This window comes from Adiantum capillus-veneris, chromosome 15 (assembly GCF_014529385.1).
Source record: "Adiantum capillus-veneris isolate H3 chromosome 15, ASM1452938v2, whole genome shotgun sequence".
In the NCBI taxonomy this organism is placed as follows: domain Eukaryota; kingdom Viridiplantae; phylum Streptophyta; class Polypodiopsida; order Polypodiales; family Pteridaceae; genus Adiantum; species Adiantum capillus-veneris.
The window spans coordinates 27,480,706-27,505,009 of record NC_140945.1 but is presented as its reverse complement, the minus strand read 5'-3'; the positions used below and the strand labels follow the sequence as shown (position 1 = coordinate 27,505,009).

The 24,304-nt window shown below is 45.3% G+C and overlaps 1 protein-coding gene across 3 annotated transcripts in view; it reads right to left on the bottom strand.

Annotated features, from left to right (window-relative positions):
* Positions 1-24,304, bottom strand: part of LOC147440426 (RNA-binding KH domain-containing protein RCF3-like) — a 146,448-nt gene that overhangs the window by 57,936 nt on the left and 64,208 nt on the right. For all 3 annotated transcript variants that reach the window (XM_086530164.1, XM_086530163.1, XM_086530162.1), the window contains 2 exons: positions 11,098-11,349; positions 10,765-11,016 (listed from right to left, as the gene is read on the bottom strand). In XM_086530164.1, the coding sequence (XP_086386290.1) occupies positions 10,765-11,016; positions 11,098-11,349 (504 nt within the window). The remainder of the gene's footprint in view (positions 1-10,764; positions 11,017-11,097; positions 11,350-24,304) is intronic.

Here is a 24,304-nt window from a genome sequence, read left to right as displayed (position 1 = left end):
CAAAATAGCCTATCACGTGGGGTGTACAAGCTGAATGTAAGAATGATAGCCACTATAGTGACAACTCGACTAGAACAATCTCATGGTGGTCAGTGTGATGAGTGGAGGAGAAACCACCGAGGAGGGGCATAATGCCAAGTAATCTGGCCACCTGTAAGTGTGAAGAAGAGTGGGAATCGGGCCCAACGCCCAAGGAAGTCAAATCGACGAGCCTCGGCTGCTCGAGATGTACCTGAGGAAGAATCCCACTGCCAAATCAGTGTGTGAATGATGTCCAGCCAAATGGCAGTGAGGGTATCCTGGAGGAGCTGTGGAGCCGCACTGAGAATGTGAAGACAACGAGCTCTCCAAACATTCCATAGTGTAATGCTAGTGATGACTGAGAAAACTTCATCACGTGTCTGAGGATCCCCTTGCCAAGCAATCTGTGGTAACATAGCCAAAGTCCCTCGCCGGTAACCAGTCGAGGTAAGCATAAGGGCTGGATCTGTGTCTGAGCCCTCGTAGAAAAGATGCGGTCCGGGCATCGGCATCAACCATGAGACAAATCCCCAAGTGAGAAATCCATGCTGAACACCTTCTCTGCTAAGTAAAAAGCAAACTGCAAGCCACACTACATGAGAAGTTGGGCAAGACCCAAGACAGTGTGCAGGTGACTCAAGTAGTCGCAAAGGACAGCGAGTACATAGCGGATCATGACCCAAAGTAGCTAGCCAAGTCCCAACTGGAAGTCCTGCATGTGCAGTCATCCACATGAAAAAAGAAATACGACGAGCCGCATGTAAATCCCAGATGGCTGGCCAAAACTGCTGTAGATAAGCATGGGAGAGACCTGAATGTAACCAGAAACGCATACGAGTGGGCTACTCTGGTTGCTGTCTCATCAATGCTAACCTTCCAATCCTGACAGTGTCCTCAAAGAATGATACAAGTGCACCGGTGGGGTTAGAGTCAGGCCAATGCCACTCTCCTGGGTCCCAATAAAGCTGAGATAGGGCACGACCCTCCCACACCCAGAGCCTCCAAAGTGCAGCATCAGCGGAAGCGAAACGGGGGTCAACACAACGACGCTTCCCGCGGGAGCCGACTACTCATATGGCCTCCCATCGAGCGCCGGGGGAGACAGGATGCGGAGAGGTGGCGTCATATGTCAATCTAGCATAAATCCCCTGAGAGTGGTCAGTAGCAACTGTGAAGAGCATGGTGTCTAAACGAACTAATAAGAGAGTGCTCTGAGCAAAGAGGCCTTCCCAGCCACAATGTGGAGGCATCTGAACCGTGCCTCACATGACTGCATCCCACTGTGAAGGAATGGCGGAGTCAATCTCTCTCTCTCTCTCTCTCTCTCTCTCTCTCTCTCTCTCTCTCTCTCTCTCTCTCTCTCTCTCTCTCTCTCTCTCTCTCTCTCTCTCTATTTTTAGGGTTTCGTCACTTCTTCTTTGGTTATTGTGTCTGTGCGTGTATGTGAGGCTCCATCCACGACACACTCAGGCACAAACTACAAGCAACGAGCTCATGCCTGTTGGCCAAACTTTCTCTTAGTAAATCCTTTTTTCATTTTGTTGCTTTGCTTTTGCTCCTTGTTTTATGGCTCCTCATTTGAATCTTCATTTTCAAGAGCCACCTTCCCTATGAGTAGTGCGTAGTCGTTCTAAGCATGCGCCATCATCCCCTCAATGCTGAAGGCTTTCTGCTGTAGGCAATACCTCTTCAACTCAAAAAGCAGCCCACAGCAGTACCTCTTCAACTTGAGGCAGCCCACAACAATACCCCTTCATCTGCTAGTCCAAATTTGACAAGCCAAAAAGAAGCTACTTGTCGAAAGGCATCCCAAAACTTCTGATTGTGTGTGTGAAGGGTATCTATCTTCTTGAATCTGAGGTGATTCATGCAAAAAAGATGTCTATCCTAAAAGCTTGTCCCAACCGTAGGGAAGCAAACAATTGTCTGAATCCCTTCCATGTGCAAGGCACGTGTCCATGCCACAATAAGGTTCACCACCATTGCTGAGCATTCCCCTTGAGAGAAGAGGGTTCCTCTCTCATTTAAAGGCTTCAATAAAATTTTCCCCGAAAGAGAACCGTATCTGTCACAAACGGGAACGCACACGAATAATCAACAAGATGAAAATAAATAATCTTTCAACTAAACAAAGTTGAGGGACAAGTTCGACACAGTATTTGGGACCAGAAGATGGGCTGGTCCCCCCCCTTAAAGAGAATCCTTTATTAGGGAGAATCTTTCTACAAGCACAAGAACCGGAGAAAAACCCCTCCATTCTAAATCTCTGACTCAATGGTCGTTCCTTCCCGTAAGGGAAATCCGAGAGACGAGCTCTCAATCCTTTTTCCATCTGTACTCGGAGTCGAGACTCCGTAGACAATTTCCGAATTCCGTTCCCGGAATTCCCAAGCGTAGGGCCGAAGCCTTCTCGCTTCTCCGTCGCGATGAAGTACCTGCAAACACACACACAAACACGCGACAACAATTTGTATGGCGAATCCACAATAGATACCTGTCGCTCTTGCACGGGAAAAGCGACTTCCGTGCTTCGTAGTCTCACGATCTCTTGCGGTAAGAGTCTTCTCTTGCTGACGTTGGTAACCTCCCTTTCAGTGAGGGCATGTGGTGCTTTTATAGCTCCTTGGCCACGGCACGAATAGCTGCTCGCATAGAGATCGCGGCCGATTTATTTTTTTTATTTTTATTTTTTTTGCACTGCTTTGCCCGAAATAGGGAGAGAGAATTTGCTAGCTGGTTTTGTTGCTTTATTTTCTAAGTGGCTGTCCACTTATTAAGTGGGCGGCCGGCATATTTTTAAAATTGGTCTAAACCTGTTCAAAAACTCAATAAAACCTTATAAGTTAAAAACAATGCCTTGCACAACATTTCCCAGGCGTCCCTGGATGCAACCACATGCACGAATGCAATGCAAACATAGATTCCTTGCGGGAAAGTGTTTGCTCTTCCCGGAAAACTCGTTAAAATATTCAGCTTTTTAAGAAAAGCTTCTCTGAACCCATCTTTATTCTTGTGCTTGCATCTTTACGCGTATTCCTCTTTCCAGTTTGGGTTTCTTGCCAGACCCACGAGATATTCCCTTTCCGATGCTCCCGTCACCCCATCACGTGACGCATCAGGAATATTCGTTTCCCGGTCTCTCCCACCCAACTAACGGTAAAACCCCTTCGCAATGCTTAATGTCACGCATCATATGACGCATCAGAGTTTTCCGTTCCTGATGGCTTTTAATAATTCCAGTAGATCTACAGTTCCTAACCTTACGGTTCAAGTGCACATCTCTAAATATCCTAATTTCAATAAAAAGAAATTACTCGAGAAAATAAGAAAATAGTCTATTTAGCAACATCTCTCTGGCTTCTAAACAGTTGTCCTCAACTGTAGTGCTTGTACATATCCTTCCAGAACCTCGGGATAGGGTGCTAATCCCTGCTCGGTCATCCACTGAGCATCTAGAGTTGAATAATTCTTAATCTTTACCAAATACTTCCGTGTAATCTTCCCGGACTTAAGTGGCCGCTCCTGATGATGAATGATCTGTTCCGGTTGGAGTATTTCTTCCGTTTCCTCAACCTCAGGAGGTTCCTCAGCAATAGGCTGACTTGGAGGCAGTCCGACATATGGCCGGAGTAAACTAACATGGAAAGCATTGTGGATCTTCCAATTAGATGGTAAGTCTAATCGGAACGTCACATCGTTCACTTGGTCAATTATCTTAAACGGCCCATAATAGCGATTGGAAAGTTTTACCACTTTCCCTTTATGAGTCGCTTGTTTCTTTAGTCTTGCCTTCTCAAACTTGAGTAAGACTAATTGACCGACTGTTAAGTCCAGATTCCTTCTGTGCTCGTCCGTAGCTTTCTTATGTTTTTCCTGAGAGCGTAAAATTGCTCTCTTAACTTGCCCGTAGGCCGTGTCCAAATCTCGGACAAACTCATCTGCTGCGAAAATCTTATCCTTAGTGACAAGGATCGGTGGAATCAAAGGCTTACCATAAAGGATCTCAAAAGGTGCTTTCCCCGTAGACGAATGTACGGTATTGTTATACGCGTACTCAACAAGGGGCAAATACTTCTCCCAGTCAGACTGTCTTTCTGACACATAAGATTTCAGCATATCCAATACTGTGGAATTAGCGATCTCACTCTGCCCATCCGTTTGAGGATAATATGCAGAAGAAAAATTCAACTTTGTGCCAAGGTTATCAAACAAGGCACGCCAAAAGTTGCCTGTCATGCGAGGATCTCGATCACTCACAATAGACTTGGGCAGCCCATGATGCTTAAAGATCTGTGCTAGAAAAATTCTAGCCATATGGTCTGCTTTGATTGTTTTCTTAACTCGAATAAAGTGAGCTTGCTTGCTAAATCTGTCCGCGATAGTCCAGATCGCATCATTTCCAGTTTGAGTCTTTGGGAGATCCATAATAAAATCCATGGCAATACTCTCCCAGGGTTGATCAGGCACAGGTAAAGGTTGGAGTAACCCAGGCGTCTTATGCCGATCATACTGTACTTTTTGGCAAACCAAGCATTCCCTGACATATTGATCAATGTCTGCTTTAAGGCTTGGCCAAAAGAAATATCTTTCCAATGCTAAGGTAGTAGGGAGAATTCCCCGATGACCTGCATATGGTGAAGCATGTGCTTCTTCCATGATTTTCTTTCTCAATGGTTCTGCCACGCAAATTGCTTGGTGGTGATAGAGGTAACCATCCCGAATAGAATAGGGATATTCATCCTCTCCGTTCTGTAATTTATTCCAAGTGGAGGAGAAGTCTGGGTCATTCGGATACAACTCTGGAAGTGATTCCAATTCTTGGTGATACACAAAAGTAACTGCGTTCACCCTAGGCCGTCTAGACAATGCGTCTGCAGCCACATTCTTACTCCCAGCCGTATGGAGGATCTGGAAGTGAAACATGGACAAAAAGTTGGCCCATCTCATTTGCTTCTCAGATAATTTCCGTTGCGTAAGAAAATACCGCAAACTCTAGTGATCGGTTTTGATCACAAAATCCGCTCCTAGAAGATAATGCTTCCAAGTAGACAAGGCGTGGATCACAGCCATAAGTTCCTTCTCGTAGATCGAGGCATGCAATTCTGCATCCTTTAAGTCGTCTACTTTCATAAGCCACTGCATGGGCTTCTTGGTTAAGCACTGCACCAATGCAATCACCTGAAGCATCACAGTGAACCTCGAATGGTTTCCTTAAGTCTGGCACTATCAAAATAGGTCCATGGCTTAATAGGTACTTTAGCCTACCAAAGGAACCTTGTTGTCTCGATCCCCACCTGAAAGGGATCTTTTTCCTTGTTAGGTCATGAAGTGGTCCTGCTACTTGAGCAAAGCCTCAGATAAACCTCCGATAGTAAGAACACAATCTCACAAAACTTCGTACATCATGTACCGTAGTGGGAGTTGGCCAATCTTGGACGACTTGGATCTTTGCGGGATCCATTTTCACTTGGTTGTGTGAGACTATATGGCCGAGATAGTGTATCTCAGTGAGAAGGAACTCACTCTTCTTTGCATTCACATGCAACTCATGCTTTCGCAATTCCTGAAACACTATATCCAAGTGCTTCCGATGTTCCTCCTCGGTCTTTGAAAAGACGAGTATGTCATCAAAGAACACTCCTGTGAAAGCTCGGTGTGGGCTGAAAATTCGGTCCATCATTCGATTGAATGTGGCACGAGCATTGGTCAAGCCAAACGGCATTACCAAAAAGTCATAAAGTCCAAAAGTGGTGCGAAAGGCAGTCTTATGGACATCTCCAGGGGCTATGCGTATCTGATGATACCCGCTTTTTAAGTCAATGCGACTAAAGATGCTTGCTCCCTGCAGCTTATCGAGAATATCATCAATCCAGGGTATTGGAAAGCGATTCTTGATAGTGATCTTGTTTAGAGATCAATAATCTATGCACATTCGAAACGTGCCGTCTTTCTTCTGCACCAGTAGAACTGGAGAGCAGTAAGGCGAAGTACTTGGTCGTACTAGACCTTTTTCCAGAAGCTCGTTGACTTGCTTCAAAATTTCCTCTTGCTAAGCAAGACTAACCCGATAAGGGGGTAGGTTTGGGGGAGAGCTCCAGGTACAAGATCAATGCGATGATCTTCCGGACGTTCCGGAGGTAGCTTGTCTGGTAGAGTATCCGTGAAACAATCTTTATACTTTTCAAGAAATTGAAAACGTTTAATTTCCAAACTAGAGAGCGAACCCTCATTAGTTTTATCTCTTTCACGTGCGAAAATCACGTAAGCAAAAACGCACTTCTTTATTTCCTTCTTAATGGAGATATGGCTTACAATAGGGAATAGCCAATCCCCTGCATCAACAAAAATTTTAATTTTCTTGCCCTCATGCTCAAAAGCGAGGGTCTTTTCTACATAATCTGGGACCGGTTGCATATGGTAATGCCATGGCATACCCAAGATGATATCACATCCCTCCATAGGTGCCATCAAAAAGCATTCGCGGTCCTTGTATTCACCAATCCGGAGATTGAGTTGTCCTTGCACAGGAGTTGCATTGGTGATCAACCCCTCAAATGCCGATCCGGAAGTGACTGGAGTTCCAAGCTGAGCCGGTGTAAGGCCCAAACGTTCTGCAATTTCTGGTGAAATGAAGTTGTCCGTCGATCCAGGGTCGTAGAGGATCAACACCCGCTGGTTATTCACAGATCCCCAGCCTTTAAGGAGCTGGCGCTTCCCTTTCTCGGTTTCTGTATTCCCTTGCACATCAGGAATGGAATTCAAGCTCGGTGGAGCGGGTTCCTTCTTCGATTGTTCCCTCTTCGAAGATGCTTGTTCCTGCCGTTGCTGCCGAACAGGGCAGTCGGGCTTCATATGTCCTTTTTCACCATAGTAGAAGCACCTTCCTTGCTCTTTGAAGGTTTGTACTTGGTTTGGTGTGAGATACTTTAGGCGTTTTCCAGTACCCTCTGGCTTCTTAGGCTCATCCGGATCCTCTGGGGAACGCTTTTTGCCTTGGTTGCCATGGTCATCATAGACCGCTCTTTGCCTTGCACAGTATGTGCTATGTTCCATCCGTCTGGGGGTACCAGTGGAATGTAAATCCTTGGCAATGATTGCCGACTCCATCATCCGCTGAAGGGTGTCATGTGGGTACACCTTCATGCTCTTCCGAAGTGGTGGTTGAAGACCTGCTTCAAACTTTCGCATCTTCTCTTCGTCGGAAATCTTCATAAAAGGCGTAACTTTTAGAAGAACCGACCAAAACTTGTCAACATAAGCCGTGACTTTCTCTTGTTCCTTCTGGGCGAGCCAGTCCATTCCTTCCGAATGTCCTTCTCGAAATCCGGTGGAAGAAATTGTTCATAGAATTCAGCTTTGAATTGAGCCCAGGTTCTGGCTTGAGTACCTTCCAGAATTTTGGCTAGCCACCAGTTGCTTGCAGTCTCCTTGAGATGCATCCCAACATGACGCAACTTGGATTTTTCTGTGAAGTTTCCGTTGGCAAAAGCAACTTCAAACTGCCTGATGAAAGACTGCCTTGGAGATATCTCTCCGTCCTGTGTAGTTATCAAACTTCACATCCTTGTCACCGGATTTGAAAATCCACATCTTGCGGTGACGTCTGCGGTTATCCCTGTTGAACTGGGGCTTCTCTTTAGTAGCATGTAGGGAAGTAGTAGGAGTTTTCTTCTTGGGAGAAGATTTAGATACTGTATGAGAAGTAGATGTAGTAGTATAATCAGGAGAGTATGATGGAGAAGAGATAGAGATATCCTTGCTTTCATTAAGCAGAGAGAGTTCTTTTTTCCTGGCCCTTGCTCTTAGAAGGCTGTTTGTCCTGATCCGGAGATCCCTTGTGTGTTTCAGCACCTTTTTCCGCACCATCCACCTGTTGGTTGCTTCCATTAACAGGATTTTCCTGACGCCCATCGGCATCTGTTCCTTGTGGCTTCTTGATTCCGTCCAAAGCCTTTTGGACAGCCGGCAACGAAATTAGTTGTTGCAATTCCGCGAGTTGGGCTCGCACTTGCTGAAGTTCGTCTTCAGCAGTTCTTCCGTGGCTTGTCATGGTTCTTCCCGTTCCTTCTCGGAATTGTCCTTCTTTGCAGAGAAAGAGAGGAATCCGAGCTCTAATACCACTGTCACAAACGGGAGCGAACACGAATAATCAACAAGATGAAAATAAATAATCTTTCAACTAAATAAAGTTGAGGGAGAAGTTCGACACAGTATTTGGGACCAAAAGATGGGCTGGTCCCCCCCCCTTAAAGAGAATCATTTATTAGGGAGAATCTTTCTACAAGCACAAGAACCGGAGAAAAACCCCTCCGTTCTAAATCTCTGACTCAATGGTCGTTCCTTCCCGTAAGGGAAATCCGAGAGACGAGCTCTCAATCCTTTTTCCGTCTGTACTCGGAGTCGAGACTCCGCAGACAATTTCCGAATTCCGTTCCCGGAATTCCCAAGCGTAGGGCCGAAGCCTTCTCGCTTCTCCTTCGCGATGAAGTACCTGCAAACACACACACAAACACGCGACAACAATTTGTATGGCGAATCCACAATAGATACCTGTCGCTCTTGCACGAGAAAAGCGACTTCCGTGCTTTGTAGTCTCGCGATCTCTTGCGGTAGAGTCTTCTCTTGCTGACGTTTGTAACCTCCCTTTCAGTGAGGGCACGTGGTGCTTTTATACCTCCTTGGCCACGGCACGAATAGCTGCTCGCGTAGAGATCGCGGCCAATTTTTATTTTTTTTTAATTTATTTTTTTTGCGTTGCTTTACCCGAAATAGGGAGAGAGAATTCGCTGGCTGGTTTTGTTGCTTTATTTTCTAAGTGGCTGCCCACTTATTAAGTGGGCGGCCGGCATATTTTTAAAATTGGTCTGAACCTATTCAAAACTCAATAAAACCTTATAAGTTAAAAACAATGCCTTGCACAACATTTCCCAGGCGTCCCTGGATGCAACCACATGCATGAATGCAATGCAAACATAGATTCCTTGCGGGAAAGCGTTTGCTCTTCCCGGAAAACTCGTTAAAATATTCCGCTTTTTAAGAAAAGCTTCTCTGAACCCATCTTTATTCTTGTGCTTGCGTCTTTACACGTATTCCTCTTTCCAGTTCGTGTTTCCTGCCAGACCCACGAGATATTCCCTTTCCGATGCTCCCGTCACCCCATCACGTGACGCATCAGGAATATTCGTTTCCCGGTCTCTCCCACCCAACTAACGGTAAAACCCCTTCGCGATGCTTAATGTCACCCATCATATGACGCATCAGAGTTTTCCGTTCCTGATGGCTTTTAATAATTCCAGTAGATCTACAGTTCCTAACCTTACGGTTCAAGTGCACATCTCTAAATATCCTAATTTCAATAAAAAGAAATTACTCGAGAAAATAAGAAAATAGTCTATTTAGCAACAATATCAAACTGCTAGATAAAAGCAAGTGCTTTCTCTTTGACTCTAGGCCATAAAAAAGTCTTGAACTTGACATTCTGGCCTCCTTGTAATCTTTTTTGACCCTCCGTCAGGGTAAACTGACCATAGGCATTTGGATGTAGAAGTGTATTTTCCTCATTGCCAAAAGTCAGTGGCATACACCCTCCATACATGCCTTTGATCCCATCCTAATGAAATCCCTTGAGGGTATCCTTGCATGCAAGGCATCGTGCCACACATCCCTCCCATGTAGCCAGGCATTTCTGATCCACGAGGTCCAAATCCACCTGCTCCATAGACCCATGGAGGCCTCCAAAACTGGCACTTGGCTGCCATATCTAATAAAGTAAAATTAGTGCCCGCTGCATTGTTGCATCTGGTGTCGTTGCTAGTTGGCAAAAGAATTGGAACCTTTCTTGCTGCCAGGCCTCTTCCAATTCCTCCTCCTCACCCTGATGGTCATGGTTGGAAGGTTCTGCTTCCATGGTGAGTTGCTGCAATTCAGGATCGGATTACTACAAAAAGAGAAACAGACCGGCCCTCTTAAATTCCACTGAAACGTGCTTCTTCAACAGGTGATGATATTACTGCAAACAACACATACTAAACTCGAAACATAAGACACAACTTCAGAAATACAGCTTGCTCGAGAGACAGAGAGGTGGACTTCCCCTCTCAAAAGCACTTGCCCCTCAACAGGTACCCCTTATAGATTAAATGAGCAATCATGTGTATCAGAGAGCCCCTTCACATAATGTACACCTGGCACCCTTGCCTCTTACTTAAAAGGTCCTAGGGGCCCAAAAGCAATCAAAAGAATTTTCTGTTTACAACTGGAGCCCAAAGCAACTTAGGCCAATAATCCATATAGGGCTTTACAGTGAAATATGCATAGAGACATGCAAATGTCAGCATATTTATACAACCTCAGACAGGATGCATTGTCATACCATCAACTGTATAGTGAGCCACATCACTAGGTTCCTACAGATGCCACATCATCACTCTGTACAGGAATGCCACGTCAGCACAATCCACAATCTCTCCTCTCTCTGCTCTCGGGTCTCTTCAGTACGGTGGGACCACGCCACATCAAAAATAGGTGACACAACGTGCCCTCAAGATGTTTAATCGATAGAAGTAAATTCTTTGGGTAGAGAGAGAGAGAGAGAGAGAGAGAGAGAGAGAGAGAGAGAGAGAGAGAGAGAGACTCAAAGCAATGCTAGCACAATGTAACCCATGAACAGCACGCAACCAATAACGAGACCTTTAGGTTACACTCAAAAGCCTAGACATAATAAGAAACCCAAAGCTGCCTCACCTGACCCATCCAAGGTGACGTTGAAGCTTGATAACTGGTTGATAGAGGTCCAAGGCTATCAACGCCAGCCCTCGGGAATTCCAATCTGCTTGGAGAGCCAAATTCATTCTGTCTTGTAACCACTGGTCTTGTCAAGGACGTATTGATGTTTTCACCAGAACTGGCAGCATATCTTTCTTCAAAAGATTTTCTTCTGAGCCTTCCTGTCACCTGGATGAGCGCCTCACGAGCAACTCGTATATCACCAACAATCTGAAAATCCACCAAGCAAACCTTAGCAAAAGTCAATGAAGCTGAAAAGACATCGTATAGGCTGAATTCAAAGACACCTACTTGTACAAGCTCATCATTTGGAAGGGCACACTTGGGCAGATCATCCTTGCCCAAGATACGAATATTTGCTCTGGTAGACCTTCTTATCTCTGTTATGACGCTCCCACCTTTGCCAAGCAGGCAACCGACCAAATCTGAAGGCACTAACAGCCTTGATGTGATTACAGCATCCTCATCAGGTCCTAAATCTGCGATCTTGCTTTGCAGATGTAAAAGAGCTTCTTGAGCAGGTGATATATCATCATCTGGCCGCTGCACAAAATCAGATCAGATTGTGAAAACTTGCAAGAACTGACAATCAACTACCCTTAAAACTATGGCAGATATTCCTGCATGCAATAGACCACCATCTTGTGTCACGAGATTGTGACAAACACTAACTATATTTGTTGGTTTCCTCCCCTTGATTTTTATTTGATTTTTGGACCCTTTTTTTGAAATCACAAATGCCCGGACATTGCATGGCCAATGTGAAACAGCAGTTGGCCGAGAGTTTCAACCATTGAAGCAAAGGCCAGGCAGCCATGAGATGATTGGACCGATCGGCACTGAAATCTGACAGTAAAGGAGTGGCTAGGCTCACTTAAAGTCATTTAGGCTCCTCGGCGAAACTTTATAAGTTGGTGGGTACTAGGAATTAAACCAAATGGGGCAAACACATGGCATTAGGAGAGAAACCTGCAAGCCAACACACTCCCAAAAGGTCTCATCCCAGCTAGGGGTGCTCAAATATGAGAGGGTAGGCTGAATTTCAGTTTTGTGAGTGGATTTTCACGTATGAAGCTTTAATGGAAAGCTTGCCTTCTTCCCTTGTCTCATGTAGCGCGATGATTTGCTCTCGTGCATCTCTCTCCCCCCTTTGCACATATCCTAATGCCCCAATAGTTGGGCTACTCAGATGACCATGTACAATTCTATGGGCATTATGTGCATTCCCCAAGGCAAGAGCCTTTTGAACAAGAACCAAATCAGCTAATCGCTAATCTCCCTCAGGTACCCACAGTTCCATCGTGACAAATTGCGAAAACAGAGTTTTCTCGCGTGAAAACTCGTCCAAACCTTAGGGGAACTGTCCCATTGTGTGTGAGAGTTCTTGAGGCACACGTAGACATGTTTTTAACTCCGCTTAGAACGATCCAAAACAGCGAATTACAGCCAACAGTGTTTATTTACAGGCTTAGGGTTTTGCAACTAAACTGCAAAATAACACCAAGAGAGCAGGAGCCTCAGGGAAGCCTTGGGGTGCTTAAGCCTTATACACGGCTTTGGGAACCTGACAGTGACCAAAGCAGAAAATTATAGCATGCTAGAATTGACCTGCAGCTCATCGGAAAGCTTCTAAAATGCAAGGGAAACTGTTCTAGATGTGTACTTTTGACCTATAGAGACTTTAGCACCATTATGTTTCCTAAATTGGGTCAAAAACCTACAATGTCAGCCCTTGACAGGTTTGGACAACTTGGTGAGAATTTGGTGTAAGTGTTCGGATCGTTTATTTGCAATTGAATAAAGAAATATTCGAAAGAGGCGCCAATCTTTGGGGCCTACACGGTGTCATTGTGTCACGTGCACATCTAACCCTATGTGTACGCAGACAAGCTATTGCATGACTAGGGTTCAGTTAGCTTAGGAAGTGTTCTGGCACTATTGTGAGTCTGTTCGCAGACCATGCATGTCCAGGCACTTAGAATAGATGCATATCCTCTGGTTGCACACAGCATGATTATCAAATTACAGTAAGAACCCATCAAGAGCATTTTTACAGTGCATAGACCTATTTTCCCTATTTTAGCCAATTTTCACTTATTATTTTTAAGTGACTTTTGTTGCGAAACTAGGTAGGGCAATTTGATAAGCAAGTACATAAGAAACCTAGCGCTAGCACTTTCTGGCACAAGCGGCAGTAGGAACCATGTGTTCCACAGGCACCTTCTCAGCAAGACCCCCCCCCCCCCCCGGGCAGGAGACTTAGCGTTTTCAACCAAGAACAGCCAACGTTTCTTCAGCTTTGCAGATCAGCCTAGCGTTTTGCATTGCAGATCAGCCCCGGCAACAGCAGGACCATCTGAAGCCTAGCTTTTTTGCAACAGACCCCCATTCAGCCATGCTTTTTTATTTGCAGATCAACCTCGACATTTTGCAGATCTACCGCGACAGTTCCTCCACCTAGACCAGCGTTTTCAGATTTCAGCAGTTAGACACCACAGTAGAAGTCCCGAACCTCGCAGATCCTCGCCGCACGGTCAGATCCATCGACGTTTGCAGTTTCAGCCCGGAAAATGCAGATTCTAATCAGAATCTGCGTTTTTTCCGCGTCGTCATCGCATCGTCGCCATCGACATCGTCACCCACATAGAGTCAAAATTCAGCAGATACAGGATTTGCAGATTTCAGCCATTAGCGTTTTCAGATTTCAGCCGTCTCATCCTCGTCGACATCGTCGGCAAGTCCAAAACATTGTAGGGATTTGTGCAATCAATAGTAGACCGCTCTCACCATAGAGTGGGGCCTTCGCAGGAGGGTTTGACAACATTTTGGTTTCGTATTCTTCTCTCTCTCTATCTCTCGATCTCAACACCTTCATTCACAGTGTTCACCACTTTGTTTGTGTCCATTGCACTCTCTCACTAAAGGAACAGAAGGCTCTCCCTTTCGTAAGTAAAAGGAACCCTTCAGCACAATTCGGAGCATTCATCTTGAGCAAAGTTCAACATTCACTTCCATTGCACCTTACACATTGTCTACTTGGGAGCACTCTAGCTACCAAGTTGTGAGTGTTTTAAAAAGGTGAATTCCAGTTATAGGTTCATTTGTCACCAGGAGGTGTATTTTTCCTATTGCCTTCCGTAAGTAATTATTAGATATATTTATTTTATTTTTACTTGTTTGTCCCGGAACCCTTGAAAAGGTGCAAGTGGACATTGCATGGCCAGTGTGTGAAACGGCTGCAGCCAAATGGGTTCCTCACATCGGGGATCTAGGTCGGTCAGACAGGGACTGCCCGGGCTAGTTAGCACTGAATTCTGATGAGTATGGAAGCTCGTGTGCGCCAAACTGGAATTTGGGCCACTCGTCAAGTCACTGCAACTTTATAAGTTGAAAGGGGACAATAAATTAACCCACATTGTAGATGTTGGTCAAATGCTAGTCTTCAATGATGGTCAGGAGACCGATAGGGACGCCATGGAAGCATCTCCTAAAATTTAGGGAACTGCTATTTTTGACCGGAAAATGTGTTTGCGTCATTAGCTCTGGAATGACAAGGGGAACATTTTATTGCTATGCTGCCAAGTCAACTGACGCACCAGTTGAGATATTTTTAGAGTTGAGATATTTTTAGCAGGGAAACCCCAAACTCGGAAACTAGGCGACGTGTTAGCCTGTGAGCGATTCTGCCACTCTGGGAGGCAAAAACGAGCTGCATATCAACAAAGGGGGCGCCATTTTCAGCCTCAGGTGGATTGTAGCAGGTACAGAAGCTATGGAATGCTTACCTTGCCCTCTATGCACAGTATGGTGACGGGAGTGATTCCCCGCACACTACATACTGCTCTCTTTCTCCCCTACGTACAGTATGTTATGCCCCACTAGTGGGCTTCTCATCTAACCTATGTACAGCTGTGGGGAAATATGCTTTAATGCCGAGGCAACAGCCTCTTTGCACAGGAACCGGTGTAGCTAGCTGCTGCACCAAAGCAGGTCCACGAGAGGTTGATAACCTCTCGATTGCGCAATAAATTCAGCACTGATGCTTGCTGTTTTTACTCTGTTTTGAGACTGTTTTGTGCCCGGAATGCTTCCAGAATCAAGGGGCACCAAGCCCAAGGTGCAGGGAACAGTGTAGGGACCGTCGTGTGCCCAAATCAGGTCAAAAACAGGACTGAACCAGAAATTACAGCGCCCTGGAATTTACTGTTTTGTGCTCCCGACTGAGGGATAACGTCAGTGGGATAGAGTCTTGAGCTTAAAAACTGATTCGGATTAATTTCGGTACCGTTATGTTGCCGAAATTCTGTCGAATCTGGAGCGTACTAGCTGGATGCAGGTGTTATCTTCCAAGGACTCTCTTTTTGTAATTCCCACTATCTAAATTAAAGAATTACCGAAAGGGGCGCCAGTCTTTGGGGCCTACAGGGTGTCGGTCTCGTGTGCGCAGTGACCTTCTAGTCGCTGGACGCAACTGTGTTCTCTTCCCTTCTCAGTGCTCTGTGTAAAGTTAACAGGTAATTGAAATAGTACCGCCCTCTACGTTGTATAGGCCGGTTATATCATTTGTGAAGTTTTTTTATGTACAACGTAGTTACGAGTGAGAGCTAAAGTTTACTGCCCTTTCAAGGCTACAGGCCGGTTATATCTTTTTTTTACACAAAAAATAGCCTTCTATTACTCAAACATCTTAAGGGCATGTACCCCAAGAAAAAAATTACAAAGATTCAGATTCGAATCCCACCTATGTAGAGATACATCAAACCAATACCAGAACTATTTTTGGGTTTTCAACGTCTCAGATCTCCTAACATATAGAACCCTGTCAAATAAGAAGAAGACTCCTCGTGTTGTGTCACGAGCACAGCAAGAGGAATCTCATCTCTATTAAAACTATCAAGAGGCCTCCAACAAAGGCCATTCCATCAAGTTCTCTAGATTGTGTTGGTGTTGAAGACAAGGTAGTGGCAGAAGAAGATAGGATCCCAGCTATGGAGAGGAGCCATTGATTCTCATAACAATACAATATTTCATTTAGAATTGTTGTTCGCCAGCATACTACAGTAATTGCCGCCCGAGTTGTCGCAGCTACTCAACTACGACTTGTCAATGCATTGCGGACAACACTTGAAGAGTCAAGTGACTTACGTCAAGAAAGAGTGCCACCTTGTTGATTGTCCCTTTTACTTGAAGGGTCTAAATCTAGGTACATGATAGAAGATTGCTACCATATGTGCTTTCAAAAAAATCTGTTAGTTTTATGAAGTAACAAAGATTCCGATGATCTATCTTAGTGACAAAACTCTCCTTCAATATAAGTAATGTTTCCACGATTCAAGGCTTGGGATCACATAAGATAGAAAGAGGGAGTTTACCTTCCATTGACTCTCGTCATTGGATTATTAATAGTGCTGATGTAAGGCACATGACATCTTCTTGTGAATTGATGTACCATTTGATGCCGTACAAAGGTCTAATTATGTTCGTAGACTAATCAATGGCTCCAGTATACATTTAGGGGGCTATAGAGCTTACTCCAAATATCCAAGGGGGAATGTGTATCTCCGTTTGTCTTATATGTGCCTCGTCTTGGGTACCAAATCTTGTCAGTGCACAAGCTTTGCAGACTTGGCATGGTGGTCATATTTGACGAGCATAGGTTGTAATCCGACATCAAGTCTCCAGCTTGGAAGTCAAAAGTGTGTGTGTGGTGAGTGGATTGTACCAACTTGATCCTCTTTTATAAGATTTGGTCTCACACATACCAGAGTTTACTCTCAGGCAAGTTACTTCAAACCAGATGTAACATGGAGTGCCAGAAGAGATTGGTTACATTCACCGAGTGCTTCAATTGATTCGACACGGATGGTGGATCTCTCTCTCCCTCTCTCTCTCTCTCTCTCTCTCTCTCTCTCTCTCTCTCTCTCTCTCTCTCTCTCTCTCTCTCTCTCTCTCTCTCTCTCTCTCTCTCTCTCTCTCTCTCTCTCTCTCGTGTGTGGTGAGTGGATTGTACCAACTTGATCCTCTTTTATAAGATTTGGTCTCACACATACCAGAGTTTACTCTCAGGCAAGTTACTTCAGACCAGATGTAACATGGAGTGCCAGAAGAGATTGGTTACATTCACCGAGTGCTTCAATTGATTCGACACGGATGGTGGATCTCTCTCTCTCTCTCTCTCTCTCTCTCTCTCTCTCTCTCTCTCTCTCTCTCTCTCTCTCTCTCTCTCTCTCTCTCTCTCTCTCTCCTCTCTCTCTCTCTCTCTCTCTCTCTCTCTCTCTCTCTCTCTCTCTCTCTCTCTCTCTCTCTCTCTCTCTCTCTCTCTCTCTCTCTCTCTCTCTCTCTCTCTCTCTCTCTCTCTCTCTCTCTCTCTCTCTCTCTCTCTCTCTCTCTCTCTCTCTCTCTCTCTCTCTCTCTCTCTCTCTCTCTCTCTCTCTCTCTCTCTCTCTCTCTCTCTCTCTCTCTCTCTCTCTCGTAACATGGAGTGCCAGAAGAGATTGGTTACATTCACCGAGTGCTTCAATTGATTCGACACGGATGGTCTCTCTCCCTCCCTCCCTCCCTCCCTCCCTCCCTCCCTCGTGCGTGCGTGCGTGCGTGCGTGCGTGCGTGCGTGCGTGCGTGCGTGCGTGCGTGTGTGTGTGTGTGTGTGTGTGTGTGTGTGTGTGTGTGTGTGTGTGTGTGTGTGTGTGTGTGTGTGTGTGTGTGTGTCACAGTTGGACCTAGACATGTTGGTGTGGCAGTAGATCATGCCCTAGTGTCGATGACCATCTCTTTCCAGTTTAGTGTAGCACACATACAATGGATAGCAGCCCCTACTCGCTACACCTTTACACAGGAGACAAGCTCTATCTACATAGATGGGATCTACAGACGCCTGTGCATTGAGGAGCCAGGGCAACCTCTATAGGAGCTTACTACTATACTGACATAAACATTGCATGATGCAGTAGAGGCATACCCACACACACAGCCTGAGCAGAGACGACGTTCTTGGAGCATGCCCCAAAACGGTTGGTACGATGAGGAGTGCCCCGAGGCGAGAGCCAGGCTTCAGAGGGAGGTGCTTTTGGGGGACATCACTCATAGACAGTCACAGACCGCCTACCAACGCCTAGTGCGGCGGAAGAAGAGGGTATTTTTGGCTCAACTAGAGCAGGATCTATATCAACTATTTCTGAGTCAGGACTCAAGTGAGGCATGGCGACTCTTTCATGAGCACTCCTCCCCTCCTGCCATTACTTCAACAGAGGCCTGGGGCCAGTATGCGTCATCTTTTTACACAGTTCTTGGACAACACATGTACTGTTTTCACCGCTGAGGTGGTGAAGAAGGCCATTGATAGAATGAGGCCTGCGAGAGCATATGATCATGATGGCTTAGTAGCTGCGCATTTTATACATGCCAAGGATCTGCTCGCAGAGCTTCTAGCAGTGATGTTCAACTATGCCATGTGTGAGGGTTTGCTTGATACTTGGAGTTTATCTAATATTGTACCTATCTTCAAGTCAAGAGACCCTATGGAGCTTGGGAGTCATCGCACTATCATGATTGGACACACATTGGCACAGTTGTACGCGTCCATTCTTGAGCAGCATCTGGTAGATGGGCAGAGAAGGAGGGTATACGCGTAACCGGGTTGGCAAGGTTCAAAGGTTTTTCTACTCTTGACCAGATTCTGACACTCAAGAGCCAATATTGAGGAGGACAGATCACATGGGAGACGGATGTATTGTAGCTTTGTGGACTTCCGTAAAGCATTTGACACAGTGCCCAGAGCTAGATTGATGCGCAGACTACAGGAGATGGGAGTACCCACATAGCTGATTTGGGGGATTATGGCATTATACAGGTCAGTAGTGGGGCATGTACGCACTCCAGAGGGGTTATCTACATTAGTTCACTCCACTATCAGGGTGAAGCAGGGCTGCCCGCTCTCTCCTACTCTATTTCGTATGTACGTGGAGGAGGTTTCTGACTATATTGAGAGAGAGAGAGAGAGAGAGAGAGAGAGAGAGAGAGAGAGAGAGAGAGAGAGGTGTACAGTTGGCAGGGACATGGATTCCACTATTGTTATATGTTGATGATATTGTGTTGATGTCCGACTCTCCGGAGGGGATGCAACATCACTTGGATGCTTTGCATAGATTTGCTCACACGACAATGGTCTGCCTGTCAACTTTAGTAAAACCAAGGTTATGGTGTTTAACACCACCCCACAATGGACCAAGAGATCAGCACCCACATTCACATACGGCCATGATACAGTGGAGTATACAAATGCTTACACCTACCTTGGGGTGGTCTTTAGTGGACCAGCAATTTCATTGAGAGCAAACACTAGACTGACTAGAGCACATGTAGCATTGGGTGGATTGGAGAGGATGTGTTCACAGATTCAGTTTCAAGAGCCTCGGGCGAAGCTCTAGCTTTTTGACACTTCGGTGGCTTCTGCATTGCTCTATGAAGTTCAAATATGAGGGCCTTCATTGGACCATCACGGGAGGTCGGGTCACACTGATGGATGGGGAGACATGGAGAAGTCTCTAGTCTCTATGATCTCGCGGCTTATTAGAGCCAAGGCTTCCGTACCACAAGACATTATTCGAGCAGAGCTAGCTGCCCCCCCACTAGTGGTTTACCAGATCAGTCTCCTTTTTACACCGCTTGTATGACCTCCCCAAAGACATATGCCCGCCTAGCACTTGAGTCCTCTCAACAGTTAGCTTTGCGGGGAGACACACCATGCTAGTATATGGAGATGACATCATGGTTTCAGGTACATGGGTTCAGCATGGACAGATTGCCCCGCTTCCAGTTCTCATTGGATGCACCCTCTCTAACTCTTACATAGTCCGAGATGACCAGGGGCAACAAAAGAAGTTTTACCAACATGCGAAGTCTTGCCGAGTGGACTATTTTTAAAGAGAAGTTCCCACCAACTTATGGGACCCCGTCCGATGGGGCCCAAGTAACCCCCAGACATTAAAATAAAGCGGCTAATGACATGGAAGCAGTACGGATGCTCCGCTAATTGTGCTGACATGTTGACGCGGCAGTTGTACGGATTCCGCGTTTTACGTTGATGATGTGGCAATTGTACAGATTTTCGCAAAACGCACTGGCAACTTTGGCACTTTTGACCATTGCTTTTGAGTTTGAAGCTTTTCGCTGTAATTGCTTTTCCGGCCAAGGGCCTTTAAATAACTGCAGAGGGCTTAGTCTCCGGCGTGCTTCAGTAAGAAGGTGTAGAGCGCGAGTATCGGCATTGTACTAGGTTCAAGTAATATAAAGGGACGCCTAGGTTTGAGGCCAATACTCTCTGGGGTGGAATTCCGCCACTCCGTATCGTGTGTCGTCTCTCTTTTTTAGTTCAGTTGTTATTGAAGTGTTAAAAGTCTGTTCAGTCTGTTCTTTTCTATTGGCACGTGGTGCGCATCTTGTGACAACGGTATCAGAGCAGGTGCAAAGCGCGAGTATCGGCATTGTACTAAGTTCAAGTAATATAAAGGAATACAAAAAGGGGTGCCAAGGTTTGGGGCCAATACTCTCTGGGGTAGAATTCTACCACTCCATGTCGCGTGTGCTCTCTCTCTCTTTCAGTTCAGTTGTTAATGAAGTGCTAAAAGTCTGTTCAGTCTGTTCTTTTCTATTGGCACGTGGTGTCTGTCTTGTGACAGTCACTCACAAGTCGCATCCTTCTTGTCATGCCAAGGCATGCCCAAGAGAACGTCGCAATTGCCCAACTTCATAATGTGAAAATCGGCTTTTCCATGATAATCTTGGATAGTCACTGGAAAAGCACCAATGAGCCGTACCACTTTCTGAGTTTGCCCTGTGTCACAAGACGGGCACCATGTGCCAATAGAAAAGAACGAACTTGGCGCCCCATTCGTTATTTCTTTATATTGCATCATGGAAGTACAAGCCGGCACTCCATCCTCTGCACCTTTGTCCAGAAGCATGCCAGAGAATGAGCCCATGGCCTCATATTTAAAGGCCCTAGGCCCAAAAAGAAAATTACATGAAAAGCTTCACACTCAAAAGCAATTGGTCCAAAAGCGATGCCCAAAAGCTGCCAACGTAAATCACGGAAATCCCGCTTTCAAAAGCAACCAGCACTGCCTTCCATGAATTGCGCCACAAATCACGGGATTGCGTACGATGTGGCACGTCAACCTGCTTTCGCAAATTAATGGGGTCGGTACGACGCTGCCACATCAACAGGTCCACGCAATTTACTTCCTTGATTTATTTTAATGGCTAGTGTCCCCCCCTGGACAAGACCCCATAGGTTGGAACAACTTATACTTATAAGTCTGGTCAATTTCTCTAGGGTGTGCTTGGGCGAACATGCCACGTCATCACTTTGTGACATACCCCCCTCTTGAAAGAATTGTAATCGCCCTTAATTACGCCTGCAAAACCTACATAAGCCAAAAACCAATTTAGTAGACACTGACTCAATTTAGTAGACACTGACTCAACGCACTGACGCACTAGACAACATATATCCAGCACTTGCACAAAGAGAATAGTCACTGAACATTCAAATTAAAAAGGTGGACTCTGTAAAAACCTTTTTCCTCCAAGGCTGTGTAACACACAATATCGTTTTCCGCATCAAACAGTTGTCCCGTATGGAATAGCATGTAACTATCTCCCCACTCTCTAACCGGTTAAAGAGGTCTGCAAAATCAAGATCGGTTGTGTACTCATCTACCATATCCTCAAAGTTTCTATGATGAATCGCGGAAATAGCGAGAACCAAGGGCTTGCGAGACAATACGGCTGCCACTAAATTCTTCTGTCCCTAGACATGGACAATCTGGAAATAAAATTGTGAGCTATCTCTGCAAATTTTTGAATGAACCGTCGATAATATGAGAACAAACCCAAGAAGCTTCGAACTTCATGAACATTCTTCAAATCAGGCCAATCACGAATGGTCTTAACTTTGGCCGGGTTCATCTTTACACTTTCCATCGAGACAATGTGTCCTAAAAAGTGTATCTCTCGCAAGAAAAACTCGCTCTTTTTCGCATTTACTACCAATCTGTGTTGTTGTAGTGCCTGGAAAACCTGTAACAGATGGTGTCTGTGGTCTGCCTCACTCTTGGAAAAGACGATGATGTCGTCAAAAAAGATGCCCACAAATAATCGGTACTCTCTAAAAATCATATCCATCATGCGGTTGAATGTAGCCAGAGCATTTGTAAGACTAAAGGGCATGAACAAATACTCGTACAAACCAAGAGTCATCTTGAAAGTTGTCTTGTAGACATCCCCAGAAGCAATTCCGATCTGATGATAACTACTCTTCAGATCGATTCTACTAAATCAAGTAGAACCCTGAAGTTTGTCTAGTATATTATCGATCCTCAGGATAGGGAATTTGTTCTTGATGGTGATTTTATTGAGAGCTCTATAGTCAATGCACATTCTCCAAGGTCCATCTTTCTTTTAAACCAGCAACACAAGTGAACAAAATGGTGAAGTTACTAGGCTAGATGAGACCCTTCTCAAGAAGTTCTTTTTTATTTCTTCATTTTGGGCTCGGCTAACTCGATAAGGTGGCCGGTTCGCTGGTGTACTATCAGGAATCAAGTCAATCATGTAATCTCCAGGACATGGATGAGGTAACTCGCCTAGTAAGCCTTCAGAGAAACAGTCAGCCTGAGCTTGCTTGCGGAAATCACGTTGTTCCTTTTCGAGGTCTTCAGGCTTGCTTGCGAAAAATCGTGTTGTTCCTTTTGAGGTCTGACATATATGACCTTTGATTATCATTCAAGAAGATCGAGTAAACAAAAAGATTGGATTTCATTAATTTGGAAATAGCTAAATCCGATACAAGTTGGACAAACTCACCCTTGAGTTGTACATCAAGTACACTCTCTTTGCCCTTCTCATTCTTCAAGATGGCTTTCCATGCCCTATAATCGACCACTGCGCTATTCTTGTGGAACTAAGGGATTCTTAGGAGGACGTCACACCCTTCCAAAGGCATGATGTAAAAGTCATCATGCCCTAAATACCCCTAACAATGCAACCGTAGTTTGTCAATGACAGGTGTAATGGCAACATCCCGTCGGGGTGCCACAAGAACTGCCCAGGCAAGTGGCCCCATTTCCTCAGGCGTACTTCCTAGTCGAGCCGCCAGTTCGATTAAAATGACGTTGGTCTTGGCCCTTGGATCCTCCATCAAAGAAAATACGAGCTTCCTAGTCGCGCACTTTCCCATGCTCTGCAAAGTTCGGTACTTTTGTCCATCATATCAGGGTCGGTTTCCACACAGTCTAGTACCAGTCCTGCTTTCGTCTTTCCTTTTCTTCACCGCTCTTCGGCTTGCTCTAGAACTCTCTTGCTTGTCTTCTGGTTGTCCTTTGGTTGCCTTGTGTGGGCACCGAGCCAAGACATGCCCCTGTTCTCCACAACCGAAACACTTCCCCTCTTTGAGATACTCAACACCGAGCCAAGACATGCCCCTGTTCTCCACAACCGAAACACTTCCCCTCTTTGAGATACTCAACTCGCTCTTCTGCTGTCAACCGAGGGCATGACTCTTTCTTTTTTTGATATTTTACTCTTCTTCTGTTACCATTGTTCAAATTTTGTCTGGTCCTTGTTGTCAAGAGTTGATCAGTGGAATACGTAAGAGTATCCGCATACATTGCAAACCCTTCCTTAGCACGTCCTATAAGTAATTGTATGTACTCGAACTTTGGCAATAAACAATAATCCCGTATCTCTTTAGGTAGGCCACAGCAAAATGGCTCAATCTGTTGCTTAAAGGTGATCTTTTTGAAAGAAGAGGCTGACAGAAAAGTATCCCAAAATCTCTGGCAGTAAGTGTCCAAAGTATCTTCCTTGGTCATCCGAAGATGATTCCAAGCGGTGATCACATCACGTTCGTACTCCTGAGTGGGCCAAGAAGAGGTAAAAAGTCGCTTGAACTGTAGCCACTTTGTTGGTGCTTCCCTTCGTAACAAAAGGGTCGACCACCATGTTTGCACGGTTCCCTTCAGATAAGATGCTGCCCTCGGGACCTTGGAGTGCTTTGAATAGCGTCCTCCAAAGTAAGCTATGTCGAACTATTGGATAAAAGCAAGGGCCTTGTGAGTATCTCGAAAACCCGAAAATTTAGAGCCCTCCTGACCTTGGAGTGCTCTGAATAGCGTCCTCCAAAGTAAGCTATGTCGAACTGTTGGATAAAAGCAAGGGCCTTGTGAGTATCTCGAAAACCCGAAAAATTATCAAACTTTAGAGCTTCTCCACCCTCCTTGAAATCTTTGGTCTTCTTGCCCTTATCCTCGAGAAAATCATATTGGTTGGCTTGGTAAAAATGTTTCCTCTTAAGAGTAAAACGTCTACTCATAGAAGTCCGAACTCTCAGAAGAGAGTTACTTCCAAGATCTTTGGTGGGATCTGCTCTTCTTAGCCTTCTTCTTGTTCTTGTTGTGCCTTCGAGTCTTTCTTCGTTTCCTGCTCGTTTTGTCCTCAT